Raw genomic sequence first — 14,591 nt, 5'->3', positions numbered from 1 at the left:
TCAATTTAATTAGTAAAAAGTAAATTGGATGAGCCCATATCCAAAGCCTTCCATAGATCCCTGTCTGGGCCCAAAAGGAACTTAATATAAATAGGATAATAAAGGAGACAGAAATAACACAATTCAGATTAGTGTAATTTTCGAAATTCCTCTCCTAAGCTGAGGAGATTTTCGAAATCTTCTCCTATTCCAAAAAGGATTTCTTCTGTCTTCTTTATTTAAGTCCTAGTATTCTAGTAAGATCAGCCCACACTAATATTGGGATACAGTTCGGGAACCAGAGAGAAGATTTGTGGTTTAGTACTCAAAGCATCACGTGGAGAAGAAGCTAGCCATCTTCAATTCTTTGGAGAATTAATTAGGTATTTTTCTGCTCCGTAGAAAAGCATGTTTTAGGTTTCAATATTCTTAAAGCATGATTGATTCAAGTTATGAGCATGATACATGTGATAATTACGCGAATAGCTTTTGTCTAAATAATCTGCTAAATAGATCTGATTATTATGTGATTTATTTTGCATGCGCTTCCGCTGCCAGCACCTTAAACCATACATATACACATGCACGTTTCAACCATCAAATCAAAATCTTTCTAGCTCAAACTATATGCACCAGGGTCAAAATTAACGATTAAATAGTTAAATATGAAAAAGATGAATTGCATACCCCCTCCGTCCCACAATAGGAGTTACATTTGGGGTGGACACGTGTATTAAGAAATGTAAAAAATATTGTGTTGGAAGAGTTAGTGGAATATGTGTCACACCTCAACCCTTATGACTTATACACTTACTATAGATAAATTCAGAATTTTAAAATAAATAACCACACTTCAAATAAATAAAACACACATATTATAAAATTTCAAAAACCAATATTTATCAAGTACATATTTCAAAACATTCTAAACCATAGTGAGACCCTCTCACCACTCTATATACTACACATTTATCTACATGCAAAAAATGATGAGGAGGAGAAGGTTGCCAAAAATGCGCCAACTGCATAATCCGATAACATGTGCAGTTCCTACGACCCATGTCAATCAAAAACTTCACTGATATCTTATTCCTGAAAAATATTAGTGGTTTATATGAGCCATAACTCAATGTATATAAACCTTACCTTTAATTCCACATACAAATATCAACACAATCATTCACCAATATATATCACCGGAAGTAATAAATATCATAAACAATTTAATATTCATATGCATATGCCTCTTTGTTCTTTTTATTATTCTGTGACAGAGCAAGTCTGGTGCCCGGGATTTCCATTGTATACGACCTGCAGGTCCCTTTTAATTATTTGACCTTTCCACGAAGGTCCCTCTTTGCATTTTTGACCTTTCCACGAAGGCCTCTTTGATTTAACATTTCCACGAAGGTCCCTCTTTGCATATTTTCTTTGACCCGTAGGTCCATTATCATTGTATATGACCCGTAGATCTATTTCCATTACCATTGATATTAGACCCAGTGCAAGACTGTCACATATCCTCTTTAATCCAATGATTCAAGTAATTCTAATGCCATATGAAAACTTATCAATTGCACCACTCGCATATTCATTTCTAATGCCATATGAAAACATATCAATCGCACCACTCACATATTCCACCATCAATATCAAATAACACATAACCATTTAGTCTCACATCATATAATTCAAATATTCACACCAATTTAACACATAACAATCAATCACATAAAGCATGTAAAATTAAAAGTGTGATTTATACACACCTGATTAAGATAGATAATCTGATTGAGTACTCGTTCGGGTGTCTCACTCATAGCCTTGATCCTCTAAAACTCACTAAATAATTGTACAAGAGCTCTCTTCATATTTGTCGACTATTTTCTCTACGCTCTTCCTTCTCTTTCTTTTCTTTTCTTTCTCCCTCTAACTCTTCCTCCGCCCCTTCTTCCTATTGAAAACTAATATATATATCTTATTAAGTGGGATTGACCTTTATAAAATATAAGACCGACTTAGTAGAATAGGTTTAATATATTTCGTTTTATTTCTTTTCTTTAAGATTATCTATTAAATTATTAGTTTGTATTGCACACTAATTAATAAACATGCATACGTAAACATCTACCAACTGTCATCAAATTTTGTATTCAGCATACACGTGTACACATATTTTCATGCACAAATCTTTCAACTAACCATTTATATATATACATAATATTATAACTAATAACTTGGATAATTAATTTCACATATCTAAATTATGTTAACATCTCCTGATAATGAAGTAATATTAAATTTAAATTTATTCAATTACTATCACTACAAAACAAAACACTCTTTACCTAGCACAAAATTGCAGCACCAATAAGTGCTATGAAAATTCCCAACAAACCTGCAAAAATTCCGAGCACGTATAAGTTGTGCTCAGAAAAAATACCTGAAAACACCGAGCACCATACAAATGCTCGGAAAATACCCGAAACTACCGAGCACCATATAAATGTGCTCGAAATACAGGCAATTCAGTATTGAATAAATATATAGTATAATAAATTATTTTGCCGGCAAAGTATCCGAGCACTGATAGGAAGAGAAAGGCGATTCAGATGCTGCTTATGTCTTCTAAATCTCATATTATAAGGTGAAAAATAACAAATTCTTCGCTTCCCAACTCTCTCTGATTTTTCCCCAACCACCGGACTCCATCTCCTATCCCATTTCCCGATGCAACACCGCCGATCTCCCTCCCCAGCCGCATCCGCCGACGTAGCACCACCGGTATCCCTCACCTTTCGCAGCCGCCGACGAGTTTGGTTTCAGTTTGCGATTTCCATCCATCTAATTCAAATTCTCCTCACCAGTGAATAGGTATGCCACTTTTCAGATATTGAAAAATCATTTATTTATTTTTATTTGATGATTTGGTTTCAATATCATATAATTCTGGTGCAATTTGTATGCAATTGCTGTAATTTGAGATATAATTTGATATTTTTGGATTGATGCATTTTTTAGTTACAATGTGTTTGTTAGCTGATGAATTGGACGAGTCTTGTGCTCGGATGGTTGGATTATAAGATTGTAGTTAAATTGAATGAGTCTTAAGAGAAAATCTGATATCCGATGAGTGATGATGTTTAAGATTCCGCAACTCGATGTTCCTGATCTGCAAGTTTCTGTAGTGGCTTTCGTTTGAGTTATTTCTGCAAGTTATTTCGTTTTAGTAGTGATGAGGTATTATTTTTTGATCATCACGTTTTTGAGATAAGATATACCAGCTGAAGCATCACGTTCCAGGAATAGAATAGGATAGAGATGATGTTCGAGCAACAACAACATTTTCTTATCATCATCTACCAGCTACTCCTAAGAAACTTCCTTTTGATTGACATTTCTTTCAAAGTAATGTTAGGATAGTAATTTCAGAAGGATACAGGAGGAGGCTGATTGATATATTTCAAAGGGCCAGCTGATGCTTCAGTTGTTGCGGTACCTTCGTTGATCTATTTATTAATAATCAGATACTATTAGATTTTACACACGTTTTACTTTACTAAAGAATTTTGTGTTCTCTTGAATTGTCGTTTGCTGCATTATATTCAAAGGTTATCTTAACTGTCAACTTAATAGGTGCATTTCATTCTGAAAATCTATTGCTGAAAGCCTGAAACAGAGGTAAGCTTTTCAATTATGAACATTCTCAGCCCAGAGAGTTTTCTTTCCTAATGTTCAGTAAATGGGCATGTAGGGAACTGACACGGTCCCATCACTCCAATCTGACCAGCTCGAGCATAATCAATTGGGTGATGAACAAGAGATTCAAGTTCTGCCCAAGCTTGACTCCATGCTCCTTGTAAGGACCTGCTAAAACTCACATTATTGATTCATTTGTGAGGAGATGTTAATAATATTTGCATGATTAGTTAGGACACACCAGATAACTTCAAGAACGATCAAGAAAGGGTTTAAGGGGGGTAGACAAGTGGTGGCTGTCTACAATCTATGTTCTGCCAAACTTTCTCTGAAAAGAGTCCTCTTCATACAGAAGTAGAAGGATCAAGTTCTCAAAGCAACCATGACCATCAATGTTCACTCAGCCATAACTTATCATCTGAGATCAAAGTGGTTTATGTGAAGAACAGAAATGAGGCATCTTTTATGATATGGAAGAGGAAAATGAATCAAAGGGAATGGCTGTAGCCTGTAAGTACAGAGAAGAGAGCTAGGGTTGTTTAAGGATAGGCTAGTGATATTCTTGAATATTTTGAATTCAAATGAATTGTAAAACAATGTTGTTTAATTTAATGTCATTTAAATTTTATTTAATTTATTTATTATTCATTTAATAATAATTTTATAAATATAATAAATTCAAATAATAATTTTAAAAATAAAAAATATTGAAAATAATGTTAGAAAATCTCATTTCCGAGCACCAATAAGTGCTCGCAATATAATTTGGTCAAATACTTGGAATTCCGAGGAAGCAAATAAATAGGTATTTTGCTAGCACTTCGTCCTTTTCCCGAGCACTTTGGTGCTCGGAAAACACTGTTTTTTTGTAGTTTATGTCTATATATAATACGGATGATAAGTGAAATAAATAATTATGCAAATGATAGAATTCTGGATTTAGGGATGTCACAATATGTGGTCCACTTTTTTATATTGGTTTATAATAGAACGTGGGTGAAATGAGTTAGTGGAATGTGAAACCTACTTACAATTTATAGTAAAAGTGAAATGTGACTCTTATTGTGAGACTGACCAAAATGGAAAAGTGTGACTCTTATTGTGGGACGGAGGAAATATATTTTTCTCAAAAATGAAAAGTGAATCAAAAGGAATAGAAAGGCTCTTCAAAGGTTTTTGATTCTTTAACTCCAAAGGAATGCAAAAGATGAAGAAATCTTGATGAATAATGATAAACAAAATTTGGGGGGAGAGTGTGTGGAATTTTGAAATTTATTGTTTGGGGTCTTCATATATGTGGAGTATATAGGAGTCTAAATTAAAAAAGGAAATAAGTGTGTATTTAGAGAGAGAAATAGGGGATTTCATTTTTCTCTATGTATATAATGGAGATAAGATTTATTTGAATTTATTCATGAAAGAATAATATATCTACAAATAATAAATAAAAGAAAACAATTCCGTTCCAAAATGGATAGGGATCGAAAATTAGGGAATATGGATTTAGTCAAATCGTAATTAACTTTGGATAAGGAATATAATAGGATTTAATTGGATTTGGTCATAAGAGGATACATAAGAATCTTAATTAAAATATCTACAAAACGATTTCTTTTCCCTCAATACATGTCATTTTAGAAAATTAAGTACAGGGAATTAGTGTGGAAAATCAGAGGAGAAAAATAAAGGAAATTTTTTTGAAATTATCCCAAAACAAATTATTAAATCCAACAAATAATAGGTAAAAGAATTGTGCATGGACTCACTTAATTTAACACTCTCATTTTGAATTTTCTCTAAAATTAAATTGATCACATAAGTGCACAAATTAATTAAATCACATAAACGCACATATAAAACCCGACACGAAATTTTGGGTACTACAACTTAATAATTCACAACATCAATTTTTGTATTTATAAACGTGCATTATTAGGTTGCATTTTCTTTGATTTTCTGTTTGTTATAATAATTTCCTATTAGTACATAGTATTATATTATGTTGAATGTTAACTACGATCTTTGAAGGAAAAGTTTTCACTAATTAAATAATACTCCCTTCATCCCAGTTTAAGATTCACATTCTGCCATTTACTTCACTCTTAATTTAAGAATCACATTTAGAATCAACCATATTTGGACATAAAATTTAACCCCATTATTCATCAAATTTACACTCAAATATCATTACTTTCATAAAAATAAAATAAAATAAAATCCAACATACAAAAAGTCAAAAGGGTCATACTTTCCACTATCTCACTTTAGTTATTACTCACTCCAACAACCACTACCCCACTTCAATTATTACACACTCCAACAATTTCTTAAAATTCATGCCATAATTAAATCTTACACTTGGGACGGACGGAGCACATAAATTTTATAATTATATGTTGAATGATAATTTAAAAGTTTTGTTTATACAAAAAAGCGTCCTAATGTTTTGGGAAATGGTGCCACACGAGAAAATATTTTAATTTTGTAAAGATTTTAAAGTTTTGTGCTTTTGTAAATATTTTATATGTTAAATAGAAAAGATAGTAATATTTTAAAAATTTTAGCACCTGACTTATTTATAATTCTGGATCCGTCACTGATTATACATTCACTAAGTTGGTTTCAGCGGTCGTTATAAGTTACAATTGTTTTTTCTGTAAGCATATTACCGAATTATAGTATATGATTTTATTGTTAATGCGTGTTTGCAATTTTTGTAAATATCCAAAAGATTTAAATCATGGGCTAATTTTAGTAAATATTTTCTTTTATTTCTATGTATCATGCATAATAATTTGAAATATTATATACTCCATATTGAAGAAAATGCAATGGGTCGTGAATTGCATAGATGGATGTTACGAACCTTCCTTTAGTTTAGATATATTAGGAATTTGAATATCTTTTCATATATTTATTTCTTGTTCATAAAGTTAGGGTAGTAGTTCTATTATTATAAATAGGGATAGGTTGTTATCATTTTATTCATTCAATCAATCAATTATTGAAATACAATATCATTTTGTTTAGTGTGCTATACGCCACTCTATTTGTCTCACCGCCGACCCTTGTGAGGGCGCCGGACTTTATCGTTTCATTGTTTAGCACCGCCGACCCTTATCCGGGTGCCGGTTTTGACTTTTATCCAACGAGAAGTTAGCTTCCCGGACTTGTTACGGAGCACGTCTATGACAACTGGTGCTTTCATTGAGAGCTCACCCTCCATCTTCTTCCACCGAAAACCTACAAAATACAAAAAATACAAAAAAAAAAGAGACACCTTTTTCATCAAAAAACCCACCGATCAATCCTTCTTATTTCATCCACCACTAATGTCAAGGAATCAAAGAAAATCAGCGTGGAGAATTCCACCAACCCCGGAAGTGTGTATTGGTCCCTCGCGACGCAACCCCGGCATCGGACGGAAGGAACACATCAGTCAGCGGCGACTTCCGCCTCGTGATGATGCCTCGCTGGAGCCGTTACATGTGACCGAACAGCAGCCGCTCGATTCCCTAACCCAGGGTTTCGATTGCATCATGGCCCGATTCGACAAGTTGGAATCACGTTGGGAAGAAATCAATCGCCAGCGTCGAAACGTTGTTTCAGCAATGGCAGCAGGAACAGTACACACCGCGTCGCACATGGCAGCACGATCACTCCTCCTGGCACGAACAGCCTCCCGGCTGGCCGCCACCGCCACGCCAACGCTCGCCCCCAACCGGCCGGCCCACACAGCGGCGTCTGCACGCCTACGAGCAGCAGCAGCAGCTGCGAAATCCCAATGCCGAAATCATAATGCTGCTTGACTACCAGCCCCCATGTCCACCATATGTAGACCCAGATTCATATGGGCAGCCACGGAATTTCGATGATGGTTATCATCCACTTCCGCTGCCGGTCTCTGACTGTTCGCTGCACCCGCCTCAACAGCCCAAGAAGTTTATTCAATCGTCCCAGCAGCGTGGTCTCCCCAATAATCCCGCCCTCAAGGTTCGATCGCTCTCGCCTGTCCAACAAGCCGCCATCAACGATTACAATGAGAAATTACGTGTCTATAGGTTGGAGCAAGCTGCATTGCTTACCCGTTTGAACGCGTGGTTTGAGGAGAACACTAGTGACGAAAATCTAGCCGAAGAGAAAACCAATATCACTCCCGTAATAGTATTGGGTGATGATCATCCCAATGACATTACCGGTGTTCCCAATGATGGCGCTACTCTTGATATTCCAAACAACGAGTCCGTTGAAGAGAACGTCAAGAGTGAAGAGATTGCCACGAATGAAAATGAGTTACTGCAAGGTCTCGTCAAGGCATATGATGACAAGATTGGTGATCTTTTCATTCCAACACATCCGAAAGTGGAGATAAAAGTTGATTTGGAGACTTTACTTGACAAGTATGTTTCTTGCCATGGGGATTTCATTATGATTTTAGTTTACAGTCAATCGAATGGTCATATTAGAGCAACAAATGTTCACTCCAAGTGCTCAAGATCCCATATTTTGTTCACAGCCAAAATTGAATCATGGTTCAGTTTTCGGATACAAAGTCTTATCTATGACCAACATCGACCGTGCATATTTGATCCAGGAGGAGAGCTTTCATCTCTCTTTGTTTCGAAGTTTCCACCTTGAGGACAAGGTGGATTTTAACCGTGGGGGAGTTGTTACGAACCTTCCTTTAGTTTAGATATATTAGGGATTTGAATATCTTTTCATATATTTATTTCTTGTTCATTAAGTTAGGGTAGTAGTTCTATTATTATAAATAGGGATAGGTTGTTATCATTTTATTCATTCAATCAATCAATTATTGAAATACAATATCATTTTGTTTAGTGTGCTATACGCCACTCTATTTGTCTCACCGCCGACCCTTGTGAGGGCGCCGGACTTTATCGTTTCATTGTTTAGCACCGCCGACCCTTATCCGGGTGCCGGTTTTGACTTTTATCCAACGAGAAGTTAGCTTCCCGGACTTGTTACGGAGCACGTCTGTAACAATGGAATACTAACTACTCTCTTCGTCCGCAAATAGGAGTCCCGTTTTGCCATTTTAGTCCGTCCGCGAATAGGAGTCTCGGTTCATAATTACCATAAATGGTAAAGAGACCCCATATTCCACCAACTTATTTCACTCACATATCATTTAAAACTAATATATCCATGTGTAACCCATATTCCACTAACTTTCTTCCACACACTTTTCTTAACATTTATTAAAACCCGTGCCGGAAAGGAATGAGACTCCTATTCGCGGACGGAGGGAGTAGTTAGTAAAATGTAAACCTAGTTTTTATACTCCATTATAATAGAATATGTTAGTTTAATACTCCCTCCGTCCCACAAAAGATGTCACACTTGTGGGACGGCACGAGATTTTAGGAGGCTTTGTTTTGTGTGTTAAATGGAGAGAGAAAATATAATTTTTATATTCATGTGAGAGAAAACTTTTTTCAAAAAGGGAAATGTGACATCTTTTGTGTGGGACAAACTAAAAAGGAAAGTGTGACATATTTTGTGGGACAGAGGGATTATATAATTTAATTATAACATTTATTTTAAAAGGTAAAGTAAAATAAAAGTCTACAGAATTAAATTGCGATTCATGACTATCATAAAATAGAAAAACATTTAAATAAAATTGGCCACAATTATTACTCCTAAAAGCGAATATGTACTACATGAAATTGAAATAGCGATGGAATCCTACTGGATATGTTTGAAATTAAATGGAAGGAAAGAACAAAAACGCTACCAACATTACATAGCATAGCACAGCTCAAATCAGCTCTGGCATCTTAAAGGCTCGAAAAAATGATGCTTATATACACATAAACGAATCATTTTAGTATAAGCAATTCAACGACAGTCTCACCTCTCAAGGTATGTGCCTTCTCCCCTTTCGGTTCAATCTATAGCTTGGTTGGAGTTGTTACGATGAAAGTGTGTGCATTTGGTCTCTCTTAGTGGGTGGTTGTAGCGTTTTTTTGTCATGGGATCGGAGCTGGCAGTGGCTCGGTGGAGCTAGGATTCCATCGGTTCTAGATTTGAATTTTCAAGTCAAATCGTCTCTGAATTGACTGGGGAATTTTGTCGATCGGAGTGAGATTGAATGAGAAAACCTATAGATGCTACTAGATCTGTAGGGATTACTGCCCACAGGGGCTAAGAGTGGAGATTTAGACTATTCTTGAATGCGTTTATCTTGAATTATGCATTGATACTTTCGTTTATACTTGCATATAATGTTTTTCCGCCTGCTATGTTTTATATGTGTACCCATTATTTTTTTCAGATTACGGAGCATGGCTACAGGCACTGCGAATGTTGATTCACCACAGTCTCTCCCTTCAAGGTTGGTGATAACATGTTTGTATCATATATTACTTACCACATTTTAAGTGATTCATTGCAAATTCTATTTCTTCTTTATTTCTGATAATGCCGTGACATATAAGTTACTATATACTGATGCCAAAGTGTTATGCATACATGTTATTATTAGTTGTCATCGTATTATTTTATTTAAAAAAAATAATTTATTTTTGTTACACACTTAACTTGCTTACTGGTCTCTAGTGTAATTTAACTGATTTTTCAGAAGGATTTAAGTGTATATTATGGGTTAAATACATAACTCATACATAATATTTTACATTTGATTCATATTATTACATAAAGTTTGAAATTTACCTAAATCATACAAAAACTTTCATTTGTGTTTCAATTTAGTACATTCCATTATAAGTGTTTAAACGGTGTTAACCCTTTGTCTACGTGAAGTACAAAATGTTTCATCATTGTTTCATGTCGGTACAAAAAGTTTTATGATTGTTTCATAATTGTATAAAAAGTTTCACCATTGTTTATGGTTTGTGCGCCAATGAGTAAAAAGTTAACGTCGTTTAAACACATATAACGGAATGTACTAATATGAAACAAAGGTAAAACATTTTGTATGAGTAATGTACCCCGTATATTATTTGCCTTTTCTTCTACTCCGCGAACACTTTTCTGATGCTATTTTCCAGAATTAGGAAGAAGAAAATTGGGAAAATGTTTAACATAAAATTTTAGGTCAATCTCTTTTTTGCCTATATGTTGTTCTTGTTCATTGTTTAATTCATCCAAGGCAGTGTGCTAGAGTAAATATTATTATAGCCAAGCCTAATATGTTTACTGATTTTGTAATCCTTGGAATTTGACAGTAAGTATACATATGATTTCAGATTACTAGGACGAGTCGCTCTTGTTACCGGAGGTTCTGCAGGAATCGGGGAGAGCATTGTGCTGCTGTTTCATAAACATGGTGCAAGAGTTTGTATAGCCGATCTTCAAGACGACCAAGGCCAGCGTCTGATTGAAAGCCTAGGTGGCAGCTCAGACGTCGCCTTTATCCACTGTGATGTGACAAATGAAGATGATGTCAAGCGTGCTGTGGACTTCACTGTTGACAAGTTCGGTACCCTTGACATAATGGTGAACAATGCCGGGGTGTCAGGCGCGCCCTGTCCAGATATCCGGGACTTTGAGCTCTCTGATTTTGATAAGGTGTTTGATGTGAATGTGAGAGGTGCTTTCATTGGAATGAAGCATGCAGCTCGCATAATGATTCCAGCGAAGAAAGGGTCGATAATATCGGTTGCCAGTGTGTCGAGCGCCTTGGGTGGCATCGGGCCCCACGCATACACAGGGTCCAAGCATGCTGTTTTGGGGCTCACCAAGAATGTGGCGGCGGAGTTGGGAAAACATGGCATACGCGTAAACTGTGTGTCGCCATATGCTGTTGCGACGGGGTTGGCACTAGCTCACTTGCCTGAGGAGTTGAGGACTGAGGACACATGGGCTAATTTTCGTAGCTTTGTGGCGAACAACGCAAACTTGCAAGGCGTGGAATTGACTGCGGAGGATGTGGCTAATGCTGTGGTTTTCTTGGCTAGTGATGAGGCAAGGTATGTGAGCGGCATCAATCTCATGGTTGATGGAGGCTTCACATCTACAAACCATGCCCTTCAAGTATTCCGGTGAATCTCATTTATATCTACCTTTTCTTCACATCTACAAACAATTGATAGATGATACTTCTTCCATGATTTTGATGTCATGATGCTTAGCATTTGAAATTTGGTACTTCAAATAAAAGAAGTGTGTTTTCATTTTATATCTATTGATTGTTATACTTATAAATTCTTTTCTTCTCTTTTTTTTTTTTGAGAAGATTGCTATGCTTATTTTCCTCAATACCAATGCTAAAAATTGTGGAGATTATTGGACTAAGAGAGGGAGAGGGAGAGGGATCTTGTAAATTTAGTCTTTCAAATATAATCAATAACATTTTGAACGTAATTCTTATACCTAATATTTTAACATTTTCACAAACCATTCTCTTTTTTTCTGTAGCTTTATGAAAAAATTCAGGTGAGACGTAGAATGCTAATGTGATTTTGGTCTGTTCGGTACACGCAATTAAAATTGAATTACAATGGGATTGAATTTGAAGGAATTGAATAATAATTTAATTCCGAATTCTTTGTTGAAGGAGTACCAATTTTGAGTGTGTGATAGAGTGTGGGCAATGTGTGTGTGTAGTGTGTGTACTATCTAATGAATGTTTCTATTGTGCACTATGTGTAATGTGTGAAGGTGCAATTTTATAACTATTTCAAATTCTAATTATCTACTTTTGTTATTAAATTCAAATTATAAAATTGGGAGGAATCCAAATATTTTAGGGCACTAGATATTGAAGTTGGAATTGAAAGCTCTAACTCCGCGTGCATAATTTCATGATACCCCAAAAATATAAATCAGAAAATTTCTCCCTCTAGTGTTGCAATATACCACAAGGGCACATAAAAAACTGTCTTTTTGTTAATATGAGAACTCATATTTTTTGCGTCTAACAACATTGAAACAAGGTGATCATCTCAACGTAAACAGTTATTCATGGCTTTCCAATGTCTATAATTCCAAATTTCATAGAATTCAATTTTTGGATACTACTTTCTCATAATTTCAAGGGCAAATTTGTCTACTACTATTAATAAAACAATTATACTGGGTACAAAAATTGGTAAACAGAGTATAATTTTAGTTGTAGGTACTAAATCACAACTCAAGCATCTAAGTCATTAGATAGAGTGAACTACAAATTTAGTATTTGGTGAATGTATAAATACTTCACGAAATGATATTGCATCAGAGGCCTCTGAACTTAGATTTTAATTCATTTTTCACATTTTAAGACTTTCTTTTTCATTTTGCCTTTTCCAACAGATGGACAAATTTGACCATTTCTATTATTTATTTCTTCTCTTATTTTCTCCTTGTCGTCTCATTTCTCTCTCTTAATTAATAGTAACTTTTTTAAGCCAAAAAATAACTTATATTAATACATTAGAACAATATTTTTGGTTTAATTTAATGCTTAAATTGTTACTTAAATATATAAACCTATTTCTAACCGTTTAAGTGATTTTTTAATTTATTTTTATAATTTTACATGTTTTAATTTTAAATATGAATAAATGTTGTATTCCATACGAAACATTAATTCTATTTTATAAAATTTGAAATATATATACCAATCATCTAATTAGTATGGTATAAATTTTGAACTATCAAATCTGTATAAAAAGGAATATTTTTGAGACTATATATAAAAAATTTATCTCCAGAGATATCTAAGATCATGAACTAAAAAGTTGAGTACAAATATCACAATTTTATACATGTAGTGAATTATCGATGATTTTGAATTTTATGAAATTTGGGAGAGATTTGAAAACTCCTTCAAAAATAATGTCTTTTCTTACATTAACCGCTTTGTCCAACTATATAATTCAATACTGATCAACTTTAATTTGAAGGAAAACTTGAATTTTAAAAAAATCACTACTAGGTGTAAATTTATGACATTGGCAATCAATAGGGACTAATATTAGCCCACAGACAAAATCACGCCGACCAAAGAAATGCTGCTTCAACTCCTATTAATTGACGCAATTTCCTTTTTTCTTTTTGTCCGTTCATAACTAATTAGCCTCTTTTTCTGGTATAAAAAAGCGGACAAAGCCCGAAAACAAAGTCAAAATCAACGAATATAAGCAGCACCTAGTCTGTCATGTAACATTCAGCTATGAAGCCCCGGCGGAGGAGCCTCGAACTCATGAACACCTTTATGAGAAGAATGAGCATAATGAGACAAAAAATCAGCAGCAAAGTTCACTTCTTGATGCACATGTTGTAGAGCCACAAAATCGAAATCCTGGAGTAACCCACAGACCCTCTTCACTATAGAGCGACAATTGATTGCAGTTTCAAAGTGTCCCAAGATCATGGCCACTCCAACAAAATTATCAATTTCCACCTCCAACTTGCGGATACCTAGAGACTTGGCCAAATGTAGGCCGTGATACAAGCACCAAATCTCTTCAGTTAGAATAGAACAAACTCCAATGTTAGCAACAAAGTCATACCTCCATAATCCCGCTGCATCTCTAATCACACCTCCCCCAAAGGCATGACCCGACTCATTCTGTAAGGAGGTATCAGTATTCAATTTTAAATGATCAAGCGCTGGAGGTCGCCAAGCCACTAGCATAGGCGGTCTAGACAATCTCGTGTCTCCTACGTTTGTCAATCTAGCTTCTTCCACATTCTTGGTCATAGTGAGAATGCGTGCAATAATTTCTCCTGGACATTTCCGCTCACCCTTAAAATTAAAACCGTATCTTTTCTTCCAAATAAGCCAGCAACCAACTCTAAAAATTGTGCACCATCTCATCCCGCTGCCTAACAAGAGTTTGGAGCTAACATTACGAATAATCCATTCTGTCAAGTGCAAAGACATGTCAAAAAAACCATCCACCCCACCATATCTCAGTAGTCCCTCCCAAGTTTTCTTT

General features: G+C 35.1%; 1 protein-coding gene and 1 long non-coding RNA gene across 8 annotated transcripts; both read left to right on the top strand.

Moving 5' to 3' along the window:
• Positions 1-2,387: 2,387 nt before the first annotated feature.
• LOC125219868 lies at positions 2,388-4,311 on the top strand. Of its 7 annotated transcripts, none has more exons than XR_007176226.1 (5): positions 2,388-2,853; positions 3,422-3,474; positions 3,616-3,660; positions 3,734-3,838; positions 3,909-4,311. It is a non-coding gene; the product is annotated as an uncharacterized LOC125219868 (long non-coding RNA). The 7 variants fall into 7 exon arrangements; XR_007176223.1 differs by having other exon boundaries at positions 3,412-3,474; XR_007176224.1 differs by having other exon boundaries at positions 3,403-3,474.
• A 5,178-nt stretch (positions 4,312-9,489) lies between these two features.
• Positions 9,490-11,842, top strand: LOC125223514 (xanthoxin dehydrogenase-like). Its single transcript, XM_048126691.1, has 3 exons — positions 9,490-9,567; positions 9,980-10,039; positions 10,914-11,842. The coding sequence occupies exons 2-3, from the start codon at positions 9,990-9,992 to the stop codon at positions 11,710-11,712; spliced, it is 849 nt and encodes a 282-aa protein (XP_047982648.1). The 5' UTR covers positions 9,490-9,567; positions 9,980-9,989; the 3' UTR covers positions 11,713-11,842.
• Positions 11,843-14,591: the final 2,749 nt, after the last annotated feature.

The sequence above is a fragment of the Salvia hispanica genome, chromosome 4, assembly GCF_023119035.1.
Source record: "Salvia hispanica cultivar TCC Black 2014 chromosome 4, UniMelb_Shisp_WGS_1.0, whole genome shotgun sequence".
Taxonomy (NCBI): domain Eukaryota; kingdom Viridiplantae; phylum Streptophyta; class Magnoliopsida; order Lamiales; family Lamiaceae; genus Salvia; species Salvia hispanica.
The sequence above is the reverse complement of the archived record's forward strand: the minus strand, read 5'-3'. Positions and strand labels throughout refer to the sequence as shown.